Source organism: Cyanistes caeruleus, chromosome 12 (assembly GCF_971803275.1).
Source record: "Cyanistes caeruleus chromosome 12, bCyaCae1.hap1.1, whole genome shotgun sequence".
NCBI lineage: Eukaryota > Metazoa > Chordata > Aves > Passeriformes > Paridae > Cyanistes > Cyanistes caeruleus.
Window position 1 is genome coordinate 14,773,707 of NC_141712.1, and position 16,409 is coordinate 14,790,115.

General features: G+C 44.1%; 1 protein-coding gene across 19 annotated transcripts in view; it reads left to right on the top strand.

The window, feature by feature from the left end:
• The window catches only part of PLEKHG4 (pleckstrin homology and RhoGEF domain containing G4), a 95,437-nt gene that overhangs the window by 42,590 nt on the left and 36,438 nt on the right, over nucleotides 1-16,409 (top strand). For all 19 annotated transcript variants that reach the window (XM_023934619.2, XM_023934620.2, XM_023934621.2 and 16 more), the window contains 4 exons: nucleotides 4,515-4,601; nucleotides 6,385-6,501; nucleotides 8,719-8,817; nucleotides 9,813-9,961. In XM_023934619.2, coding sequence (XP_023790387.2) covers nucleotides 4,515-4,601; nucleotides 6,385-6,501; nucleotides 8,719-8,817; nucleotides 9,813-9,961 — 452 coding nt within the window. The remainder of the gene's footprint in view (nucleotides 1-4,514; nucleotides 4,602-6,384; nucleotides 6,502-8,718; nucleotides 8,818-9,812; nucleotides 9,962-16,409) is intronic.

Here is a 16,409-nt window from a genome sequence, read left to right on the forward strand (position 1 = left end):
TGGTTTATGTGCTTCAGTGCCACATCTGAGAGTTGAGTCTGACTCAGAGGTCTGTCCTCCTGCTTCCTGGGCTGGGTGGAGCTGTGAGCTCTATCAGCGTACTCATTCTCTGTGATGAAGGAGTAATCTGGTGCCCTGCTCAGTTCTGCAGAGGTAACAAGCAAATATGTTCACTTTTATGCTGTGCCCACACAGCAGTGGGCTTGCTAAAGCTTTTGAGCATTTCACTGTCCATGTGAGTTGCATGGGAGTCTTAGTGGCCTGATTTGGAAATTAGTAACGTGTTCTGGCTGTTTCAATTCTCATAGAAGCATGGTAATAATGCCATTTTAACCTTAAATTCACCCTCTGAAACGAGGGAGGGGGGAAGCCTTTTGCTGTGCTGTGATGGCTGTTTGGCTCTGAGCACCTCCTTATCAGGGTGGTGCTACAGTTCTTTAACAGAGTTTAATGTGTTGCAAGACAGATTGCTGGACCTAAGTGTGTGCTCCAGGTAACAGCGACTGACAGAGGCTGATTACTCTGCTTATGGTTTTTTGATCCTTACACTGACTCTTCTGAAGATTCTGTAAAGGAGACCTGTTCAAATAGCTCATCACCTAGTTATGGCACAGGAATAATCCCTGGCTTCTCTGAGCCTTTTGGAGATCCCTCAGCATTTACTCTGTGATCCCGTGGCAATGTTCTACTCTGCTCTGGAGCAAGGATAGAGTAATACAGAAAACTGAGTGTAACTATAGTGAGGTAATCTAAGTGTTCCAGAGTGCAGCAGGAAGTTTGGCCTGGAAGTGACTGCACTGAACAGCATCCTGCTGTTCTCAGCTCTGCTTGTCTTCTGAGATGCTCCTAAATGTAATGTAAACTGTTTCAGTCTTTGGATTTCTCCGTCAGTAGTGGATGAAACTGACCTCTTCAGCTGTTTAAATTAAAAAATACATTGAAAAATACTTGATCTCTTTGGAAATACAGTTTCTTCTTGAGTTGGAATACCTTGACTGTGTGTTATGTCTCTAAGGTTACAGAGCAGATCACCTCCCTGGGGTCCTTTCTGAAATCCCTTGCACATCTCAGTGTGTTTTATCTCTGGCAGACTGTCTCTAGAGCTCATTTCTGTGCTGTCCTGCACTCTCCTTACACATGATTTTACTTAATAGTTTCTGTGAAGCCTACTATGATAATGTGCTGGAATCTGTTAAATGTTGAGGTCCAGCACTGCTTGTTCAATTCTGAAGGGCTGTTTCCCTCTTGACCCAGCGGTGGGAAGCACTGCTTCACTGTGGGGAAGCACAGATCAGATGCCCTAATGCAGAGTCCCTTCCTGCTGGGATCTGTTAAACCTAAAGAGACTCCTGGGGAGCAAAGGTTCCTGGGTCAAGATCTGTCAGCCTGAGGAAATCTTCAACTTCTCCATCTTTCCAGAATGAATGCATGATTGGAATTAAGTGCTAGTAGACAACTTTGGGTGCTCACAGGTTAGTTTTCCCTACAACACTGTGAGTCTGTCAGTTGCTCTGTCCAGAACCACCTGGTAAACTGGTGGGAGCTTGTTCTCTGTCTTGAGGCTAGGGGCAGTTGCATTCTGTAAGAATATTTTTCCTCTTGGAAATTTGAAATAATTTTCCTCTTGAAAATATTGGGTGGCTGGGAAATCTTTGTGTCCCAGACAGCAGCCAGAGCAGAGGGAGTGGGGCAGAATAAAAAGCTGCAGAGCTATCTCAGGAAGAAGAAGGAGGAACTCTGGCAGCTCTGTGCAGAGGTGAAGGGAAGTGCACAGTGTGTGCATGTTGCAGGAATAGATCGGGCTTGTTCCTGTGGGAAACTGTGTAATGATGCTTTGGAGCAAGGATTTTTGCAGGGATAACTGCTGTAATGTTTAGTTACAGGTTGTCACCAGTAAGCTCTGGTGTTGGGGGAGGCAAATCTTCAGAGGAACTTTGCTGCTCAGAAGTGCTGGGCTGATCTCTTGCTCAGTGAGCAGGCAGGGCATGGACAGTGGAATGTGTGCCCTGCCTTCAGTGAGCAGGTATCTGTGGGATTTCCCTCTGCCTGAGTCTTAATAGAGTTGGATTCTTTTGAATTTCCCATATCAAATGCAAAGGCTTAATCCTATAATCGGCTGTTTGTGTGTGGATTGAGAAGAGTCAGTTTAGCATTTGAAAGCAGAGAAGTTCTGTGCAAACTTTTCCATTCAAGAGGTGTATTTGCATTTTCATTTAGTGCAGAAGTACAGAGGATTTTGGTCTCATGTTAAGGACCAGAGACCTTGTGCTATGCCATTAGAGTGGTCACTTTGAGGCTGACTGAGGTGCCTGGGGACTGACTCTGCCATCTGCACAAGCATTCCTGGCAGCCTGTGCTTCAGACTGTGCCAGTGTTGTTAAGTCTGGCCATGGGTTTCCATTTGGAGCAGGAAGCCAGAAAACTGGAACTTGTCTGAGAAACATTGAAGAAAGTATCTAATTCTCTTTTAAAATAAAAATAATGAAAGGATCTGTATTTACCCTGGTGCTTTCTGAGCTCTTCTTGATGCCCCTCTATTCTATGCTGTCCCCACTGTAGCTGTTTTTGGATGTGAGGAGTTCACTTAGATGTGTGGAGCTCTTGTTTCTTTGCTTTTATGTAGTTGGTTTTATTAGCAAAGGTAGTAAGAAATTTTGCTTAAAGCTGCAGGAAAGCTTCCTGAAGTGGCATCCTGCTGTTCTCAGCTCTACTTCTCTCCTGAGATGCTCCTGGTAAAGTGTTACAGTCTTTGGATTGCTCCATCAGTGCTGGATGAGACTGACTTCACTGCAGCTGTTTAAATTAAAAAATATGGTGAAAAGTACTTGATTATTTTGGGAATACAATTCCTTGTTGAGTTGGAAAACCTTGAACTTTTCCCTTGACAGCTTTATTTGTGAATGGTTTTTCAGTTTCTATTTTTAGGAGTAACAAACAAATGAGTGTTTTGGCTATTGTGGTAACCTCTTGTTACACCATCACTACCTTTATCCCTCACTCAGACTGCACATTTCGTGACTGTTGGCATAGGAGAGGGATTGTGTAAGAAAAGGTTTGTTTAGTACCATCATCAGCCTTGAAGCTGTGTCCAGTCTTCATCCTTCAGTACTTTATAGCAGATAAATTCAGAGTTGGTGATACAGCTGTAATATCTCCCCATCCTCTCTTCAGTATTTACCTAATGAGCCTAATTATGCAATAAATCTTTTTTGGCCTTTTGATCAGTGTTCAAAGAACAGTGAAAGTGTGAATAATTCACTTTGGAGAAATTTTAGATGATTTAGAAACCTCCCATGGTTTTGGAAGGTGTTTCAGTTGGGAGTTTTTTTGCTTCCTGTTTAAAAGGATCGTGGTTTAGGAATGGATGAGAGAAAGGTCTTTTTCCTCTGTTTGGAATCTCTGCTGCTGCTTTCTCTTGTAGAATTTGGGCTCCTTGAGTTGGCATTGTTTCTTAATTGCTGAGCTGGGCCCAGTGTCAGGTTAGGTCATTCAGTCTCTGTTGGTCCACTTCTCTCTGTACTCTGGCTCTTGTGCTCCTGGCAGATCTTTAACCCTACTCACTGCTGGAGCTGTTTATTTAAACAACTTTCCTTTGCTGTTGTGGCCTGCTGTGTGGCAGGTTCCTTGCAGCTCGAGCAGCACCGGAAAGGATTTATTGCTTGACAATTACTGAGATCTTTGCAGAGGCAAAGACCGTGTAGGAGACATCAAAATGGGATGGCTCTTCTTTAATCATGTGGCACAACAGCTTAAATAGCTCTTCTCCTTGCTTTCCTGGTCCAGGCATCACATATGTAGGGAGCCCTGTCTCCATGGTCTGGATCTGCCATGTTTCTCTCTTCCTGCTGTTGCTCTCTGCCTGTTTGTCACTTCCCTGTAGAATGCTTCTATAATTGGAGAGCTGCTCCTGGATCACTGAGTTTGAACTACAGCTGCCAAACATCTCTTGTATTTGGAATTTCTGTCAGTTTAACAGTAGAAACAGGATGCAAGTACTTGACTGTAAATTGGCAGTAAGTAGAGACAAGACAATGTTTTTGGCACTGGGTTGGGGGTGGAGGGGGGAAAGCCACTTCCTTTTGGTTAGGTGAAGTGACCAGGATAGTTATCAGGAAAAAACTTGGACACAGAGCATGGGTTTTTGTTGTTTTGTTTTTGGGTTTTTTGTTTTGTTTTGTTTTTCTTTTTAGTTCTTTTTTTCTTTCTTTCTTTTTTTTTTTCCCTTGACTCACTTCCCTGTGCAGAAGGCAGAGCTTCTTTAGTACAGCCAACACCTGACCTTTTCCGTTGCTTCCTTAAATATTGCAGGACTAGATGATCTGAAGCAAACTACCTTAAAGACCATCACTTTGGTACTCTGTAGACCAGCCTTCTTTAATTTCTGGTGACTGCCTTCCAGGCTTTGTAGATGCCTTTGAAGATGAATTTCGAACTTGTGTGTGAACCTGGTGTGGTACATTCTCCTTGGTACCCAAGGCAGATCAGCAATGGATTTGTGCTCTGTTCTGTTGTAGGAAATGGATCCTCCCTGTATTCATGGTGTATTAATTCTGGTTGAAAAAGATACGACTTTTCGGATGGAGAAGCCACCAGCAGGACAGGTAATGGAACCATTTATCTGGGCTTTGCTGGGCCACTCTTGATACCCTTTATTTAACTCTCCAGACAGCAAATTCCCTGTCATTGATGTATGCTTATTCTCACATGAAATTTCTGTAGGTGTCTTCTGTGTTTTGTGGTCGTGGTCTCTATGGGTGTGGTATTCTTTGGGTTGTAGTGTTTATGTGAGCTGAACAGATCTCTGTCATCTCTGTTTATTGCCACGTCCATCAGTGACATTTGCGCCACAATTACGTCAGTCTGCTGGGGACTCAAAACACAGGGGGTTTGTTTGGAGCATGGATAACTGTATGGAGGAGCCCTGCACAATTAGCTAGAGATGCTTTTCATGTTCTCTCATTAACAAGAGGGGGAATGCATGGTCAGGAAGAGATGACATGCTAAATCCTGAACTCCACCTTTGAAGGTGCTTGTTGCTTTCCTGGATTTTGCATCTCTTCTATTTCCTCTCCTTGTGCCTGATGCTGCCAGTGGCTGAGAGACTTCTGCAAGAAGGGGGAGATGAGATGGGCATTTGTGTGACATTCCCTTTGTAGCTGAAATGTCTGGAAAGACCAACAGAAGGGAAAGTTACCACAGCATCACTGAACTCCCCCACTAGAAGTAAAACTGTCTTGGTGTTCTATAGCAGTATGAGAAATGTAGGCTCCCAGCCACTCTGTGATGAGTGAACAGAGGATCAGACTTCATCATAGTCCTCTCTCAGCTGCACTAAGACTGTTGCAGGCTACAAGAATGGACTGAAATTCTGTGTCTGCTGAAACTCTATAGGCCTCAGATTAGGCCTCAGATTAGGAGCTCCCTTTTGGCTCCTGTGGATGAAGATGTTGTGACAGGCATCGGGTTTGCTGTGTGTGTGGTGTGGTGTCCCAAAAGGCTAAAGAATAACAAATGCTATTAGTCCATTTCCTTATTGCCCCCATGTGGAAGCATTTGGAGTCAGAATGGGGGCTGCAGGCATGTACATGTAGGGAGAGCTACAGAAGATATTAAACACATTGAACAAACACAAAGGGTGTAGGAGGGAACAGAGGAAAGGCACTTAAACACATGGGCATGCAGGAGGAATTGGAAGCATCATCACAATTTTGTGAGGAGGTAGAAACTTGACACTGTGCATGTGTGGGAGCTCAATGTCTGCACCTGAATTTGTGTGTCTGGGCTGGTTTCCATGTACCTGCAGGAGCACTTGTTGCTCTGGTGAGTGTAGAAATGCTTTGAGGTCCTGCAGACTTGCAGAAGGTAAGTTACCTGTGTCAAGATCCAAGAAACTCTTGGAGCAAGATGAGTGGAGAGATGAGGGCAGCGCAGAGGCTGCTCTGTTGCTCTTTTCCAGGAAGTGAGATGGGGAAGATGGGGGCTGGATTTAACCTCCCAGATTCTCCAAACAGATGTAAATCACAGCACAACTGTGGGAACATACGAGGGAGTTGCTCTGCTTACACCAGGAGGTACTGGCTCTGGAGAAGGCTGGATGCTGCCAGACTTCCATCACAGATGTTCTGCCTGGTGAAACAGCATGTTGTGGCCTGCATTCCTTCAGGGTTCACCCACTGAGCTGTTCAACAAGCTGCTCTAAGATTGAATTGTTTTTTTTTCCCTTCCTATTGTAGTTATATTGCAGCTACACACTGCATGCTGTGCTTCTGTGCAAGATAGATAAAGAAACTATGGATTCTGCCTTTTGTTAACCTTCCCCTCCTCCTCCAGTACTCACACCCAATACAAGTGTGCTTTTTTCTTTTCCTTTCTATTTCTGTACAGTTTGAAGTTCTCACCTCCATGAAATCCCTCCATAAGCACATAGACAGCTCACAGCTGCCTCTAGAACTGGATGGGACCTTCCCATACTGCCACCAGGACTGGCTGAGCTTCCGCAGGGTGAGTAGGATGTCTTGTGTGCTTTGGTGTCTGAGAGAAGCAATGGCATGGTAACAGATGGGAACAAGAGGAACCTGTCAACAGCTGAACCTACAAGCATTAAAAGACAATGTTCCTGTAAAGCTGTGAATGCAAATGAATCTCTGGTATCAAAAAATTGATAATACTGTCTTCATAAGATGGGTACACACTGGTCTCTTGTGTGACTGCAAGAACTAAAATTTTAGGTTTTTACTCATCTGCTTGAACTGCATTAATTCTTTATATTCTTTCTTGCCTTCAAAATACGGTCAAATCTGAAATGGAATCCTGTTTTGTTGTGATACACAGTGGCTTTTGAGTTAGATGGGAGGGCAGGCATCTGAAACTGATCTCAGGAGAAGATGTTAGTATCATGTTGCCATTGGACTAACAATGAAAAACTTCAGTGTAATGAGTTAAATCGTTTTGGTTTTGGAGCAAGTTCACCAGATCAAGCTCTTATCTCCTTGGTAATATCTGCAGTCCTTGCATTGGTAAGACTTGGAAGTTCTGGATAATCAGTTCAGAATTCTTCTTCTAAGAATATATTTTACTTCCAAGCAGTAGGGTAGACTGCCAGAAGCCTGCAGAGGCAGCATCCATGGTACTAATACCCAGCTCTGTGTGCGCTTGTGCTGTGGAGGGAGCCTGAGTGCTGTCAACCATGTGCTTGTTTAATCTTTAAAAGCTCTATTGAGTTATTTGGCACACCAAGACTAGACAGGATTACATCTCTGTAAATCTACAAACAAGCTGGCTGTCTTCACATTGAGTTTGCTGACCCTGGTGGTTGACAGAGTTGTCACCTCAGCTTCCAGAGGATCCAATGGTCTTTTGGCTCTGACCTCACTACCCAGAGTGCTGTGTGGTACAGTGCAACACTTGAAGCAGATCAAGATGGCACTGATAACACCACTGTGGTGCTGGTGGCAGGCTTCAGAAGATAGGCTTGACATGTACCAAATGTTAATGTATTTTTTCCAAATTACTTTAGAACCCGTTTTTTTAAACTTTGATCTAAATGTACTTCTATGAACCTGTGCTGGTGCAGCAGAGGTACAGAGGCCTAATCTTGGTGCCCAGAATTGACTTTTGAGAAGTTGAAGTTTATTTAGAAGTGATGAAGGAGAGAAACTTTTCAAGAAGTTATGGATTAGTTTAATGTACAGAGTTGAGAATACTTGTGAGCTGAGATGCTCTGTGTGCAGAAGGGTAATTCTTGAAGGAAGGTCCGTAATATCAGGCTACTTCTTGCCTTAGCATGTAAAGCATTACCAAAGGGAGTTTGTATGGGAATCATTCTGTATGGAATGCCTGTTTATACTGTGTGTGATAGTGACCCGTGTGCTCAGCTCCTTTAGCTCTGCAGCTATGTGGCAAACAGCATTTATTTCCTGTCTCAGTGATCTCACCTGCATCCTGCCTGCTAATCTGTCACTGCTGGCCCTGTTCCAGCACTCCAGGGGAGGGAGTTCAATTCAGGAAAGATTCAAACAGCTGCTTTTTTGTTTTGTTTTAAACATGGTTATTTTGGGATAACTGTTTCTCCCTTCTCTTGATTTAAGTGGCTGGAGGGTGGCATCTGACAGTATTCAGGCTTTATATCATTAACTTTTCTAAAAAATAGCCTCATGAACTCTTATGAAATGTTTTGACTTTTTTTGTTTGTTTTTCTCCCTGCTTCCCTCCACCCTCAAGAGCGGAAGGATTTCAGATTTGTCCATAGGTTAACGTGCTTAATTTTGGAAGCTTTCCAGCTTCCTAATGTTTAATTTACACTACTTTTAGCATGAAATGATTTAAAGTAGAAAAATTCCAAGTACTTGTTTTATGTTTTGTTTCTCTGAAATTCATGCAGTGTGATTCATCTTCATGGAAAGTTACAAGAAATGCTAATAGAAGAATGTGAGACATAAGTGGACTGGAGTTTTTTTTCTGTAAAACATGACCCATCCAAACCATGAGTGTGCAGGTTTCTAAGGTCTGCATAGAGGCCTTGGTTTAGTGTGATGCATCTGAAGCTCCTTATGGGCCTCTCTTCTTGCTGATACAGTCCCACTGAATGTTCTGATTGAACCCTTGGATTAATGTGTTTGATCCTCTCTGATTTTTTTACTCTTAAGCTTCTGCAAGCTCAGAAGACTTTCCTGTCAGCCACGAGACAATAATCACTGCCTTGGTCTTTTCTTCTTGTAGAAACTGGAATACTTGCTACTACGATGCCAGGGTGTTTGTGCCTTCCTTCAGGGGGCTATTAATAAAATGGAAAATGCAAAATTACCAGAAAAGGCTGAGGTAAGCATCTTGGATCAGAGGTGGACCTGAGACAGAAGAGAGCACAAGGCTGGATAGATGCAGAAAAACTGTAGCTTTAAATTTGCAAGCTGTAGTAGCTGGGTTTCCCAGTTCTTGTAGAAGCTAATCCAAATAAAGTGATAGAGGCGTCAGTGAGTTTGGAAGCAGATTGTCTGATGCCTCAGTGTCACCAAGGAGATCTCTCCAGCTGGGCTTGTTGCTGATGGGTGCTTGCTCCAGCACTGGAGTGCATTCTCAGCAGCTCCAGAGCTCTGTAGCTGGTACAAGCTTTGGTGTGCCAGGTACAGAGCAGCTGCCTTGGGCTGTGCCACATCAGATCAGCTTGAATGGCCTGGAATAAAATCAGGTGACAGCTTAGTTCTGTGCTGTGGTTACAGCTTTGCTGCCTCCAGTACACAAGTTTGGAAGCAGGCAGGAAGGGGAAGGGACAAAGACCAAGCCTATGTTGTCACAAACTTTATTTCTCTTGAGAAGCTGCTGTTCCCCTGACATAGTAGGGAATTGCTGCCAGCTCTGCACTGAGAGTTCCAATAGTAAATCATGAAGGATATGGTAGTGGCCTTCCTGCACACATCTGTATAGCCACAAACCCTTCACGTGCATCTTGTCCCAAGGCTTGGAGCCATGCAGATCCAGGCTCTCAGAACAGTAGGAGCCAGGTGTGAATGGGAAAAGAGGCTGGAAAACTTATTTCTTCTATGCCCAGCTAATGGATGGGAACAACAATGGTGGGAATTGGGTCACAATTTTAGCCTGGTGGGGAAGGTATCAGGAGCATAAGGAGCACAGTTTATCACTTTAGACTTGTCAGACTGGAGAGAAACAGCTGTTGGAACCACAGCTTCGCTTTTCCTAGAGCGGATCCAGGTGAGATGTAGTTTGGGTGTGTTTTGGTTTAAGTGCTGGTTTTTGCCTGTTCCCTCACTGCCTGTAGGTTGCAGTAACTGTTTTCCTCACTCTTGTGGTCCCTCCAGGATGCAGCTGTGCTGCTGAGGAATTCAAGGCAGTTGATGAAGAGCGTTCTTGAAGATGGAAGTTTGGTCAAGGTGCAGCAGGAGGGTGGAGCACTCCTGGCCAGACTGGGGAAGGAGGAGTCCTGTGTCACCCTTACCCAAGACTACAGGTGAGCCCCCAGAGTAGGAGATGGAGATGGGCGAAAGGCAGGCACTGGGAGTCTCCCTGAGGTGCCCCATCATTGGTGCAGGCTGGAGAAGAGCTTTGTGTAGCAAGGAGTTATGCTGAAAACAGCAAAGGTGAAGAATGTAATGAATTTTACTCCTGTTTTCTTCTTCCCCAGTCAAAAAACTAGCCCAGGTGGCTTCACTTAGATGGTTCAACTTCCTTTTTCAAGCCAAATCAGGCTTATCTTCTGTAGTGGAGACAGAGCTGGATATTTTGGGTCCCTATAAAACACAAGCCTTAACTGATGATACCAGTGATGAATGTTTAGGTGCAGGCCATTATCGCTGTGTGATTTCCTAAGGCACTCCTTATGCAAGGGGATTTCCAAGGACTTTAGCTGTGAGGAATGCTTGCTGGCTGCAGCAGGCTCTGATCTCTTCGCACATTGGTACAGTTTGCACAAACAAATACTCACTGCCCATTTGTGGGGTTGATATCAGAAGCAGGGACTGAGAGAGCCCAGCTGTTTGACATCCTCAGAGCATTGCACAACTTGTGTTTGTGCTGTTAAAACACCTGAAGCCTATCAGTATGAGAAGGCCTCTGTGCTATGTGCTGTGCAAACAACAAGGTGGAAAGGCAGCCTTTGCACCCAGGAGCTTCCAGCCCAGTGTGAGATAAGCGCTGGCATGTGGGTGCAGATGAGGGCGCAGGGGCTGGCAGGATGGTGTGGAATAGTTCTGTGCATCTGCAGCCTTGCTCTGGTTCAACTCTGTGTTGCCATCACAAACTGGGAGGTTTGAAGGGAGGGAATGAAGAGAAGATAACAAAGTAGTTATGGAGTATCTCAACCAAACACTGTGAAAAGAACATTTCTCTTTTAAAATTCAGCAAGTGGATGATAGTGCAAGTTGCTACCTGTCACTGGAAGAAGAGGATCTACATTTTGGTGCAGAGAGGAGTAAGCTGTGTAACTGTTTCTGTTCCCTGCTTGCTGTGACTCCTGTCAAGAGCTCTGGCAGACTGTGCAGACAGTTCTCTTGCTGAACTGGTGAAGTAATCTTGATGCAATTTTGGATTGAATTGCTACAGTATAATCTTTTCATTCTCACATGACATGAGAAGCACAATAATGCAGGTTTTTGTGCTTTGTTTGTTTAGTTTTTAAATTATTATCTATTTCATTTTAAGCAACACAGCAACTTTAGAGTCCTAGGAGAATGGGGAGAATGTGCGCGAGTTTTATGTTCTGTTTTGGTTTTAAGCTAAGCCTGTGTTTTTGTGCAGGGAAATTATCAACTTTGAGACCTGATCTAACAGACAGAACCCCTAAGGATAATTAACTGCTTTGATTACTTTAGCAAGGGCAGGGGTGGGGAGTACACAGAGAATTCTTTGATTGTACAGTGTTTGAGTGCATGCTGAAGCTGTGTAGCATGATCTCTGCTTAATTCAGGTTATATTCATTGCCTGCCAGTGTGAAGGGAAACTGTATGCCATGGCTCAAATATATGTGTCTCTCTGAAGCTTGAGGAGTGTAAATGAATATAGCAGGAGAAAGTTATTCTTTTCTAGGCTGTGGAGTAGTTGCAGAAACTAAAATTCGTGCAGTATTTTAATTTTCATCTAACTTGGGGCAGAGGATTAAAGAAGTCCACTCTTTGTTGTTCCAGGATCCCTTCAAATGGGGAAGAAAGCTCTATAACTTGGCTAGAGAACTCTGTATAAGGCACTGTTGATTTTGGGTCCTCCAAGGCTTTGCATTACTACTCCTTTCCTATCTGATTTGCAGATATCAAAGGTTCTAAGCTCTGCTAATACTGTAAAGGTTATGATTTTCAAGGCTTCTTTAATAGATATGATCAAAACAGGGTAGAGACAAAATATTGGAATTGGCCAACTAAGCGTGGAGTGGCTGTTGATGTATGTAGGTCCAGTATTTGATTTCTAACTGGTGATGTGTGAAAAGTGAACAGGACTACCTTTGTGTGTGCACTCAGCAGGGTTTGTGGTACTGCTACTCTGAACTTTGAATTGTGAAACCTTGATCAATGCTTAACAGCCTAATTCCACACCCATTCTCCCAATACTTGAAATAAATTATTTACAAAAAGCAAGTCAAATGGCTTTACTCTTCTAAGCCACCTTTTGGCTCTATCACGTGTCCCGTTGTTGTCATTTTATGTCTTGTGTGGTGCAAAAGTCTGATAAAACAGAATCATGACTACCAGGACTTCTTAGTCATAAGTTGAGGCCAGTTATGAACAGGTGACTGACTGTCTGAATGTGCAGGAATTACATATAAACAGAGAATGCAATTTTAAGAGCAGTTTCCTGGACTTTTGGCTCCACTTAATTAAAATATGCCAACTACAAGTGGAGAACTAAAGGTAAAATTGTGGTTTTTAAAATTTTTTAAGAATAAAGATGACAAGTCCATCTGTATCTTCACCATGGGATTAACCAAACAAGGCATTGACTTGCTTTTTTTTCCTAGCTGTCACAGATGTCTTTCTTGCAATTTTGTGGTTTTATGTGGAAAAAGAACACCGGGAGCTGGGAAGAATAGAGATGGATAAACCCTTCTCAAAGTGCCTGACCACAGGCTGGAGATAATAAGTTAAAACAGGCAAGGAAGCAGGCATGTACTCAGTGCAGTCAGATGTTATCTGCCAAATACCTTTCAAGAGCACATGGCAAACAAGAATTGCTTTAGTCTTTCTTTAGTAATGAAACTCTTCTTTTGGGATTGGTTGTGGAACCTTCTCTGCTTGCTCTGCCCTCCTGGAGAGCAGACATGCTCTTTGGAGCGTTTTGTAGCACTGAGCAGTGGCATCTCATTGCTGCTCAGGTCTGACCTGGGATTTGTGAGGCTTTGCTAAGCCAGTGCCATAGGTTCTTCCCTGCAGAAGTTGAACTCATTCCATCATAGATGTGGGCATGCAGGAGGGATGTCTTGTGCTCCATCCATTTGTTTCTCGAACAGATGATTTAAGAGCTTCCAGGAGTCTCATCCTCAGATGCTATAGCACTGGCTTTGACCCATAACTGCTAACACTGTGAGCTGATCAGGAGACTTCATACTCCTTTCTCCACCAAGTACCACTATAAAAGATAGCCTTACCTTTGCAGCTGCTTATCCACAAAAGGAAAGACTTCTCCAAGCAGTCTGTCTGGAACTCTGCCTTTTCCCAGCTTGGGAAGGAGGAGCTCAGTTACCAGAATACACATCCTGCAGGCAGCTCATTGCAGGGAGTTGGCTTAGGGGCTGTGGTGTGCTCAGCTGGTCTCTCTGAGATCTCCCACCTCCAGCAAGACCAGGCTGAATTTGGCCTGGAGTTGGTGTAGGTGTGGCACTGATGAGCCAGTGTCTTTGTGGTGCCTCTTTAAGTGCTGTAATGATAGGGCTGGCCACCTAGAGGTGCAGGGGGATTGCTGGAGGTGGCATTGCCACTTGCTCACTGTTGGTGGATTTAAAGCCAGCACATTTGCCTTCACACCATCCACTGTGCTGAAGGCTCAGTGCTTCTCCAGGTCTGTTAGCTGAACTCTTCGAGGTTTTGCTGTCCCAGTCTTTCTGGGGCTGAAATGCAGAGCTGTTAGCCTAGCTGAAGTTTCTCTTGGTAAATGTGGCCATATGGCACAGAGACCTCCATCACTTCAGTGCTGTTGATACTTCCTTTTGCACTTTCAAACAGGAACTTTTGTAATAACCATGATCTTTTTAGTAAGGTACATAGAGTTGGTTAGTAGGTGTAGCTTTGGCTTCTGGCTATCTAGTGTAGTGATAACTAACTTGTAGCTTGCAGGCAACTCACTGAGCCAGCTGTGAAAGGTGGACTAATGTATTGCTGCTTCTGTAGTGGATGCCAAAAACTTACAGTTTATGATGGAAATATGATAGAAATATCAGAGAAGCCAGGGAGCAGCAGTGGGAGCTCTTGCTGAAGTGGGGCTGTGATGTGGGGCTGGGCAGCAAAGCTAGGATCCTTTTAATCTGGTTTTTAGCCAGGTGTTTTTCACTGTTATTCTCATTATTGCTGCTCTTCCAGCATAGCCAAGAGCTGGAAACATGTGCCTAGGCAAGTGCCCAGTGAATGCCTTTTGTCCTGCACATGTGTTAGGAGTCACAAGTAAAGAAGGTATAACCATTTTATATGAATATATAGATGGTTTATACTAGTATAACCAGAATGAACTTGCAGGCTCTGTCATGAACCCCTCTTCTCAGTGTAGCACAGGAGTGGGATTGTGTCATGCTCTTCATGGTGATGGGCAAGATAATCCCAAGCCTAGAGGTGAGAGCTGAAATGAAAAAAACCTCAGATGGCGAAGGAATGATCATGTTGAGTGCTTGGCTCTGTGCAACATGGAACCAGAAAAAGTTTAATCTCTTCCCTCAAGCTCCTCATCTGAAAAGAATCTGTGCTTACAAGCTGTGAATAAGTATCTTATAAATAGATGGAGGAGTGAATTCTCCTTTGTTTGCAGAAGGCAGTATAGTTAGTCTCTGTATTTTGAGGGTGGAGTGGCTAGAGCCAAGAGCTGGTTTTGTGAGCTGGCTATTTTTAGTGTGGCTTGGTGATCTAGTTGGAAGCCCTGGGTGGGGACTTGAGCTATGCAGAGGTAATGGACAGTACAGAACAGACTTCCTGAGCCACAGCTGCCAGGTTCCTGGTGGTGGACCTGACTTAGTAAAAGTGTCAGGGTGATCTTACAGCTAAAAGCCTCCACATGTACTGGCTTCCGCATGCATTACTGAGACTCTGGGTCTACTTGAAGCTGTGGCCAGTTAACGATGCAGTGGGGTGTAGCTGTGTGGTGCTACAGACCTTGTGTTTGTGGATCTTCAGCAATATCTTGCTAGTAGAAACTCCTGGGATGTTACAAGGTATGCATGTGCCATTCTGAAAAGTGGTGTATGACCTCCCTGGATGTAAGCCTGGATAATGTACAGGCTCTCTGCCCCCTGCCAAGGGACTGCACAGCACTGTCTGAAGCTTGGGTAGTCAGAGAGACTAAGCTGATCATCCAAAATGTGGAACAAGTTGTGAGCAAGGTTAGGGGAGAGATAGGTTTCTGGTGTCTAAGTCCCAGTTTGGGAAGACTGAGATGGCTGGACTTCTCAGTTTGTAAGGTACAGTGTGTGCACTGTCAAACTGACAGCTGCTGCCATAGGCTGGTGGTCATAGCCAGGCAACTTACACTGAGAAATCCTTCCTGGAGGCATTACTGTCTGCTGACACCCCTTTTCTGCTTTAGAGATGTGTGTCTGCTGTGGCTCTGTGTGTTTGTACATGCTTCAGAAGGTGTTAATGCTTGTGTCCCTCTCACTGATGGCAGTTGAACTGGTGCCTGCTCATCTTTGTGCCTCTCTGGGAGCTTTGGGAGTCTCTCATGCTACCACTTTGCCACAGTGTGTCCTCCTGACTCGATCTGCGAGAGACACCTTTCATTGTAGGTTTCCATGTTCCTCCTGTGGACCTAATGCTAAAACCTCCATCTCGAGACAAGATGTATATACTCAGTATACCTTTGAAGGTATGAAAAAATGTGCTTATATTATGGCCTCAAAGGCTGCCACGAGACGCCTCTGCGCTGTTGCTGGTGACACAGAAGGTGCTGATGAGCACTAAGCTTTTGGCCAAGCATGGGTGGCAGTGCTCTTCTCTGGGCTTATTTGTTTGTGTCAGGTGGAGGGAGGAGCGCAGGGCCATGTTTCTACCCAAACACACACTGTGCTACTTGGTATTCATTTTGGTTACAGTCTAACCTGTTCCCTCTGTTTGCGTGGTAGTTTGAGCCTAGTAAAAAGCACTTACGCTTGCATTAAACAAATCTCGCTGCTCCGCACATAAAGGAGAGTGGAGCTGGGGCTATTGTCATTCTGAGTGCATGAAGTGCTGTGAGACGTCAATTGTGGCATTTGCAGAGAGCTAAAAGATTGCAGAGTTCTGTCTAGGTAAGTTTTCATTGTCCTCTTGGGTTTTTTATGAAATTATTCCCCTCAGCTCCCTTTCTGTTTTTTTTCTGCTGTCTTATGTCCTAAATCTTCTTGGATTCAGTGAGAATTTACCCAGAAGACTCCAGTTTTGCTTGTTTTTGTTTGTAATGCTTGTCATGCCAATAGGGCATTAGGTAATTAATGACACACTGTGCTTTATCTGTTTAAAAATATTATGGAAAAAATTGTGAAAAGTTTCCAGTATAGGATGTTAGCTGAACTGCCTGACATTCCTTCCTCAGCCCAGGCTATCCCACAAGCACCATTTTTTATATAACTATGTTGGGATAGATACTTCTGTTGCTGGGCTGGTTAATAGCACAATCCCTGCTATTATATGGATCATAGCCCTGGAAATGGGCAAAAGACGTGTCAGTGAAATAGGAATGTGGCTTTAAATGACAGTGTGTATATATTTGAGTAGGGCATCTTGAAAGCCTGGTGG